This window comes from Theobroma umbraticum, unplaced genomic scaffold (assembly GCF_002168275.2).
Source record: "Theobroma umbraticum cultivar Fairchild unplaced genomic scaffold, ASM216827v3 scaffold_50.0, whole genome shotgun sequence".
Lineage (NCBI taxonomy): Eukaryota > Viridiplantae > Streptophyta > Magnoliopsida > Malvales > Malvaceae > Theobroma > Theobroma umbraticum.
Window position 1 is genome coordinate 2,910,767 of NW_018397261.1, and position 9,179 is coordinate 2,919,945.

General features: G+C 35.2%; 2 protein-coding genes across 2 annotated transcripts in view; one reads left to right on the forward strand and one right to left on the reverse strand.

Annotated features, from left to right (window-relative positions):
* The first annotated feature begins 3,867 nt into the window (after nucleotides 1-3,867).
* The window catches only part of LOC110417481 (uncharacterized), a 9,075-nt gene continuing 3,763 nt past the window's right edge, over nucleotides 3,868-9,179 (forward strand). The window contains 7 exon segments of the mRNA XM_021429839.2: nucleotides 3,868-5,594; nucleotides 6,760-6,869; nucleotides 7,408-7,532; nucleotides 7,859-8,023; nucleotides 8,128-8,312; nucleotides 8,666-8,716; nucleotides 9,020-9,061. Of these exon segments, the coding sequence (XP_021285514.2) occupies nucleotides 3,959-5,594; nucleotides 6,760-6,869; nucleotides 7,408-7,532; nucleotides 7,859-8,023; nucleotides 8,128-8,312; nucleotides 8,666-8,716; nucleotides 9,020-9,061 (2,314 nt within the window). The 5' untranslated portion in view covers nucleotides 3,868-3,958.
* LOC149527094 (uncharacterized) lies at nucleotides 5,607-6,313 on the reverse strand (the record flags this gene model as incomplete). The annotated part of the gene is made up of 2 exons (XM_089783764.1): nucleotides 5,607-6,215; nucleotides 6,247-6,313. Coding segments are annotated over 2 exons (339 nt in total), but the record flags the coding sequence as incomplete, so codon positions are not given.

Sequence of the window (9,179 nt, forward strand, 5' to 3'; positions counted from 1 at the left end):
TCTTTTCTTATTTTATTTTATTTATTGATTTAATTTTCAATAAACACAACCCTTCTTTTATTTTCCAACAGTCACAATTTTCCTTCTATTTCGATATGAAATCATATTTTTATTTGAAAATGTCCAACATGATAGTCATTGTGAGCAAATATTAGCAACTGAAATGGAAAGGTGTGATGGCAATACTGGCAATTTCTAAATAAGTTGGCTACAATTAAACAAAAATTGAAGCAACTTAAACCAAATCCTCTTAAAAAAATTCAAGTGCAAATTACAAAGAAGAAAAGAGAGTTACAGGAAGCCCATAAAGTGGACGGACAATTTGTAAGAGCTAAGTAGATTCAGAGTGAACTTTGGGAGATGTTAAAGATAGAAGAAGTGATGTCTAAGTAGCGATCAAGAGAGGAATGGCTTAAGGATAGGGATAAGAACACTAGGTTTTTTCATGGTTGCGCTTCTGAACAATGTAGAAAAAATTGAATTTGGGCTCTTAAAAAAGATAATGGTGAATAAACAGAATAGCAGAAAGAGGTGGTCGATGAGTTTAGTGAGTTTTTTACAAAATTATTCACTATGTCGAGGCCAACTTTAATAGAGCATGTGCTTAGTTCCATACAATCGAAGGTATCTGAGGGTATAAATATTGAGTTGAATGTTGAAATCACTGTTAAAGAAGTTCGAACAGCTTTATTCCAAATGCATCCCACAAAAGCCCCCGGCCTTAAGGGATTGCCAGCTTTGTTTTTCCAAAGATATTGGCATAGGATGAGCAAGTGTGTCCACCAATTTGTTGTTGAATTCTTGGAAGGTGAAGCTCCCTATCAAGACATAAATCACACACTTATCGTGCTTATTCCAAAGATTGCCCAAGTAGAACACGTAAGTCATTTTCGACCCATCAGCTTATGTAACGTGCTTTACAAAGTAGCTTCCAAAATGCTTACCAACAAAATTAAATCTATCAGAATGTTAGCCTTGTTGTTGACTTTTACAAGGACATGGCCTTGATCATACTTTTCTTTTTTAAAGGTACTCTTGTCAATAGCCATAAAATCTCCCCAACATTCGTTAATGGCTTTAAACGTGTTGACATGTCACATTTGAATTGGAACCTCTGAGGGTCTCACGCATAATATAACATTTCTCTCTTGGTTTGCTATTGGTAGTGGTAGGATTGAGTCAAACCATGCTTCTAAGATATCCGTATACCCTTCCAAAATAACCTCCATCTCTTCTTGATCTCTAAACCTAAGAAAGGTCGATCTATCCTTAATAACTCGCACCTCAAGATCAATCTCTTCACTCAATAAGCTTGTTTTAACAATTCCATATGTTATTCCTGCTTTAAGCTTCCTGACTACACTACTCTTAATCCATGCCATTTCTTCTTAAAGAATAATGGTGTTAACCGTTATTATCCCACAACCGTTTTAATATATTCCTTCATTCTTTCCTTCCTCCACCCTTTGTTCTTGCATCGACCTACCATTTTTCATTTCTCGTTAGCTACTCCAATAGTCTCTTACTCGCTTTGCTACTAACCTTAACTACAGCTTCCTCTCTTGTAATCATATGTCCCTTCCCTATAACAACATCCTTACAGGACACCGTATCGCCTTTATAACTTTGTTTTCCACAACATATACCTTATTTTCTTCCATCACTGTCTACTTTATTGGCTCCGCCTTTCTAATCATTACTCTTTTTTTGTCCAACTATTGATGGTTGCCCCATTTCAGTGCTTTTTCCATCTCGAACCTCTCTCTATACCTTATGAAGGGCAAATTTGTGGTTCTTTCCTTATCTTGGTAACTCTTCCTTAGAACAAAAACATCCACCACTTTGCCATACTCTTCGAAGGTGCCTTTGATTGCCGACTATGTCACTTTCTTACTGAGGTTGTGAATAAACATTGAGAACAAGCTATCTAGCCATGTTCGCTTCCCTATCGCTTGTAAACGGAAAACTTTAACTAGCTCTTTTAGCTTTCTAGATCAATTTGGACATCCATTCTCTCCCCAAAAAATGCAGGATGTGGCTGAATTGGCAACAAATTATTTTTCTTTTCTATGTGCAGTGAAAATCAATTTTTAATCAGTCTCTGAGATAATATTTAGAAAACTTTGTCACTTTCATGTTAACTTCAAGTTAATGTCACATGAGTATAAAATGAGAAGTGACGTTTTGACTAATGACAGTTAGTTAACTATTAAATATGAGGGTTTATTTAATTCAGAATAAATGTATAAAGATTTGATTGAATGTAGTAGAAAAATAAAAATTTATTTAAAAATTTTAAAATAATTCAGTGACTTTTTAACGAAATATGTTTTATTTTTAAGTTTTAAAATTTTTTATTTTGGATCATCCTCTTTATTTTAAAAATTATATTTTGGTCGGCAACTTTTTTGAAAGTTTATATAGTTCAACACCCACTATTATTAAGTAATAGGAGAACTCAAATAAATAATAGGAGAACTCAAATAAGTATTTCTCTTTTACTAACAGCACATATGGAATAAAAAAGAAATAAAACAGACTGAAAATCACGAAAGGAGGAAATAAAAAGGAAGAAAATAAGTAGATACAAATGAAAAATCATTTTTTTAATAATAATTTAATTAATTTTAACATGTACTACAAACAGCCATTAATCAAATTCTTAATTACTGTAATCAAATAATTAATTATTGTAAAGTGCAAAGAGCTTGCATGGAAGCCGGATGGAAATGCTTCGGTTGGTAAACGGTCATTGTCGGGACGAAATGGTAACTGGAAAGGCCCTCGAATTGTTGGGCTACCCCACTTTGAGTTTCAGGATAGGAGTTAAATTTCCTTGCACGCGGAATCGGGTTTAAGGACTACCATTCAATGGCTTTGACCTATCAACCTCCACTTACCCCGCTCGAGAATTTTAGCCTCATTTTCTCGTGAACAATGAGCCAAACCTCATCTCCAAGGTCCAGAGCTACTATATTTCCACTCAAGCGAACTTGCAGGTGAGTTTACTATTTCTCTTTAATTTCTGTTTCTGATCTGTTTATATTGCGATCACTTGAATGAGTGATAAGCTCTTGTTTTTTACTTGTGTTAGGCTTAATCAATTAATCTTTGTCATTGTAAAAGATGAAATAATCCAAATTTTTTTTAAAAAAAGTAGACGATATATATTTTGAATTTATATACATATTCATGTATGTATTAAATATTTAAATCATCAATAAATCAATTTATGTTCAAAGCTGTTGTATATGTGTTTTCAATGTTACCATAATTTGATTTTTTTATATATATTTATATATATTTTCCTCTTCATTTTCAAATGAAGTGTACCATGCATTTATTCGAAAGAAAAATAAAAAGAAAGCAGCGAAAAGTAGATGCAGTATATACACATGGTTTTTTTTTTTCTGTTGGTTGTGTGTCTATATTTGTTGGGTAAAATTACACAAATAATCAACTTAAATTTATTAAAATTATTTTTACTCTTGTCACATAATTCTGAAATTTCTAGTTTAGACAATCTATTGTTAACGCTTTCCTTTAAACTCTACAACAAAATGCAATTTAAACTGTCATGTCAGCATTTTTTCCTTTTCCCCTTCTCGATGCTAACATATATAGAAGCAAAAAATAAAAGTTAATTTTTGCAAAATTAAGAAAAGATAAAATGGAAAGAAAGCCAGGAAATGAGATGATGAAAATCATTAAATTCTATGAAAATCACCGCACCAAATTATAATAGAATATATATATATATATATATATATAATATCTTGGTAATTAACTTATATCTTTAATTTCGCAATTGCCCTGGAGATTATCTGGTTAATATGCATAATGAAGATTATATTATATTCTCCAAAGTGTAATTGATGCTTCACGAGCAGAGTATTTTGTGAGGGAAGATCCTCTGGGCCAGAAAATTTTATGTAATAGCATACACACTTCAACCAAAATGCAACAATCTGTTCTCAAGCAAAGTGGCTCAGGATTGACCCAGATACGAAAGGAAGAAGAATGGGCAGGCAAAGGGGTGCTTTTCATGAATGATGATAAAGTGTCTGAGCTACCACCATCTCCAAATTGCCCTTCACTGATTGTGTTGTATTTGCAAGGGAATTATGAGCTGACAGCTATTCCTCCCTTATTCTTCCAGCGCATGGCCTTTCTCCAAGTATTAGATTTGTCCCACACTAGCATCAAATGTTTGCCAAAGTCTCTTCCCAAGTTGGTTGCACTTAAAAAACTCTTGTTACGGCGTTGTCAACTCTTCATGGAGCTATCACCTCAGGTTGCGAAACTCAGTAATCTTGAGGAGCTTGATCTTGATGAAACTCAGATCATGGATCTGCCTAAAGAAACTGGAAAGCTACTCAAGTTAAGACGTTTGAGAGTATCATTTTATCAAATCTGTGGCAAAAAGAAGTCGAAATATTCAAACGTTGTGATTCACCCTGAGACAATATCAAATCTCTCCCAACTTACTGAATTAAGCATTGATGTGAACCCGACAGACAAGAGATGGGATGATTCTGTGGGAGCAGTTGTGAAGGAAGTATGCAACTCAGAAACATTGACGACTCTTAGCTTGTACCTGCCGAAATTCCAACTTTTAGATAGTATATCATCGTTATATCCTTCATTGTCAGGCTTTAGATTTATTGTTGGCCATCATAAAAGGAGGATCATATCTCGTGTACCTCATGAAGTTGAAGCAGAATACAGAAACTGGGACAAATGCTTGAAGTTTGTGAATGGTGAAAACATCCCAATTGAAATAAAAGGGGTTCTAAAATATTCTACTTCATTTTTCTTGGACCACCATGGAACCGCTATGAATCTATCTGAATTTGGGACTGAGAATATGAAGAGGCTAAAATTTTGCTTGTTGGTAGACTGTAATAAGATGGAAACCATTATTGATGGCGAAAGGCATTATGAAGGAAATGAAGATGATCCATCGGAATCTGACCCAAGTCCTGTGGAAAATGTGCTTGAGTCGCTGGAATATTTGAACATTTATTACATGGAGAATTTAGGGAGTATCTGGAGAGGACCAAATTGCTATGGATGTATGTCTAAGCTAAAATTCCTAGCACTGCATACATGCCCCCTGCTGATTAATATTTTCTCTCATACTTTGCTTGGAAATTTTGTCAACTTGGAAGAGTTTATTCTTGAGGACTGCCCTCTAGTCACCAGCCTGGTAAGCCATGCATCTGTTAAGCCAATGATGTCAGATAAATTTCTCCCAAGTTTGAAAAGATTGCTGCTTCTTTACCTTCCTGAACTGGTCAGCATTTCTAACGGACTACTAATTGCACCAAAATTAGAAACCATAGGCTTTTATAATTGTCCAAAGCTTAAAAGCATATCAAAAATGGAATTGTCAAGCAAAACTTTGAAGATAATCAAAGCAGAACTTCAGTGGTGGGAAGATATGAAGTGGAATGAAGCAGAGTGGGGAAACCGGCCAGATTATCTAATGCGTATCTTTTCCCCTATCGACAAAGAGAAAGATGTGATGACCCAATTGGCAGAAGATAGAGATCTATTTGAAGTCACAATGCAAAATGAAGGCCAACAACTAGGTAATATATGCTTTGATCCTTTTTGCTCTTTTTATTCATCGTCTACATTATTTGCATATGTTTGTTGTCAGTTCAGTGAGATAAATTTACTGAGTACTTGAACTTTTTCTTTTTTTTTGTGGATTATTGAGTACACTATCCAAAGAGAAGCAGGTAAGCCCTGCTGCAAATAGTACAAACCAAAAAACAGGAAACAAAGAAGTCCCCAGAGAAGGTTTAGCCCATTAAACATTCTTTCATCTACTCCTCCATTCATCCAAAGTTCACTATTAATACGACCTCTAGAAATATTTTGAAGTCCACGAAGCCTGAACCTAACAACTTCAATGATACCGCGAAGAAGTTCAGCTCAAGTCTTCTGCGTGCTGCCAAAGATCCTGCAATTTGTGTCTGACCAAATAGTATAAATGTATGCACTCCAAGAAAGTTGCATAATAACCAAGATGAAAGCCTCCTCTTTCTGTCTTTGCTTCGCCCAACGAAATAGAGTGGTCCAGGCACTCTCTAGTCTTTGAAAACAACTTGAGTGAAGAACTTGAGTCAAAACTTGCTCTAAGAAATCACAAGCATAAAACAAAAGATCCCTGGACTCCTCAACATGATTACAAAAAATGTACAGGAATTCATGTGAGAGGGACCTGTTCCCAAGAACTAATCCTCTTTTTAGTTGGCAGCCTATCTAGAATACCCATCCAGATAATGATTGCATGCCTGGGAATATGGTATTTAAACCATTATCTATGCCGATGACTTTCTCGTGCTTGTGTCAAGTAGCTACCTAGATTCCATTGGAAATGCTCTATGATATCCACATATATATATTCCAGCAATTCCACTCCTATTTCAATTTCGTTCTCTTCAAAGTCATGTTATTACGATAAAAATATAAAAAAGGTTGAATCAAGTCTATGTTAATCATGATCACAATACGAAAAAAGTGCCCTCATCTTCACTCACTCATCTCAGTAGCAAATATTGTACACGAAAAAAAAAGTTTGCTAATGACTAATGGGAAGTGAAGATTTTAACGTGGCACATAGGAAAAATGGTAGATGATTGCTTGAAGTTTCAACACAAGATCATGGAGGCCACTGGTCAGGTGATTTTTCCTTGTGACTCTTGTGAGACAATTTTTTCTTATTTTTGTTGTCTTTAACTCTTGTAGGCAATTGCGGTTCATCACCGTCAGATTACACGGAGGAGAGAATAACTGAAACAGATGTGACAAAGTCAACTTCTTCGGTATGCATGCTTCCATCCACTCCATGGACCGAGGTAAGTACTATATATCAATATGCAGAGCAACCAAACAGAGTATAGCTAATATGCAGAGCAACCAAACAGAGCATAGCTTTGTCTTAAACTCCCTTGTTTTGTTTCTATAAATCTTATTCAACATATTCAACTCAGCAACTGAACTATTTCGGTTTTCTTTGTCTCAATTCAAAATATATTTTTGAATACATGTGTCTTAATGAATTTTTTGTCATCTAGATTACATTTTTTTCTTTTAAAAAAGAAACTGTATAAATCTCAAATAAATATATGAACCTGCCCCATACAAATGTATATATTGCTTGAGCCTTCAACCTATTGGGGACAAGGCTAAAGGACATATGAAGAAAGAGTTATTTGCTTATAACACAAGTAGATAACTATGCAATACAGCCAAGCGGCAAGAATTTTGTAAGATATTGGTCCAAGGCCAGAGTTGATCCCTCATATTGAGGCCAATCTAGATGACATAAGGCAGAACTTCTTGTGATCAGCCTTGATTGCCATTAACATTTCATTGGATTTGTTCAAATTTCAGGCACCAAAACAAGCATGGAACTTTTCATCAGATGAGAACAAGAGGGTAGAAGATGATTATTTGGACCTGGCTTCAGAAACCAGTGAAGTAGACGATGATGAAGATGAACCTAAGGCCAAAAGATGGTCAGTTAAGCTTTCTTTTTGATGTACACCATGAAGTAGACATTGTTGTTCTTTCTTGATACTAGGTACTCTATAAGCATTTCTACCTGACAGTAGTGCTCCTCACTCACTTAAATCAGAAGGGCTGCTTTGCTGTGTATGAGGACCCCATTCTGCCAATACAAAACACTTTTAAATGTCTTCCAATCTTTATCCCAAGGATGAACGTAAACTTATGGAAGTCAATTATGCAAGTGGTTTGGTCAAATATGATTAGGCTAATGGGTTGCAAAAATAAATGTTCTATGAAAGGGTGTGTTTTAATGGAGTGGTTTTTTCTTTTACAGGAACTGTACTGAGAATGAAAACAAGGGTGTCATAGGTTTTGCAAGCGAAATCGCGAGAAGGGATAGAACTGAATTTCGAATAAAAAGCAACGTTGATAAAGTTGATGATGGTTATAAATGGAGGAATTATGGGACGAAGACAATCAAGGGAAATCCCCACCGAAGGTGATTATTTCATGCACCTAATATTGTTTAGAAGTTCAGAAGCTGCTAAAAAGTTTTGTTGATTTAATTATTCCTTGTTTCGTGACTTCATCCACTCTGTATAGCAACCACTACAAATGTTCGACATCGGGTTGTCCAATGAGGAAAAGGGTCGTCCGAGACTCCCAAGATACGAGCTTTTTGGTCGTCACCTACGAAGGGATACATAACCATGAGGGCCCTTCTGTCAAGGTGTTGAATAACGTGGAAGATGCAGCTGAGGCAGCTAAGACTATCAGCCCTACAAAAGGTGGAGAGGCACTCGATCATTCATTGAAATGACCCTTAAAACTTGCATTAATACTAATGATTTTATCCTCTGTTTTGTCATTATAAGTTGATGGTTAATATCTAAATGAGCAAATTTGCGGGGCATATTCTAAATCAGGTTGTAGTTTACAACAAATACATTCGGGTATATAATGCTTAGGAGGAGATGGAATGTAAATCTGAAAAAAGAATAAAATGAATGATATCAGAAAATGTAGTCCTATCATAAAGAGGTCAGTAGGTGAAGGAATGTGCTCCAGTGTACTCAATGCCCAAAATAAAGGTCGTTTAAGAAAAACTGTTACTAATGTCTGGTACATTTGAATTTGGCAGGTTACGCAGATGCATTGGAAGCATCAATACAAGATAAAGGTCTACATCCTGGTAATTAATTCTTTTCAACCTTAAGGCTTCTAATTTTTTTCTGTCAAGTTATATCAAGATACGGAAACACAAGCTATATATCTCTGAATGGTGAACATCAATTTCCTGCAATATGAACTTCCCATGTCATATTACGAGTTGATGGTTAATAACTATCCAAGAGGATGCATGCACCTGAATTTTTGTGGGGGCTGGACGATACACTCATCGTCATGTATCTATTGACGCTTGCCTAGAATTATTTATCATAATTTTGCTGTTTATATCTCCTACTGATGCATTTGAAATTGGCTGCAAATGCAGGTATTCCTGAAGCTTCAGGACCAGATGAATCCCAACAATCAGGTAATTGTTCAATTCGAGCTTTCACAAAGACGTTTTATTAGTATTTCCTAGTCTAATTTTTATCGACCAGTAATTGTTTTAATTTTTTTTTCTCAGTCAAAAATTATTTTATAAATAT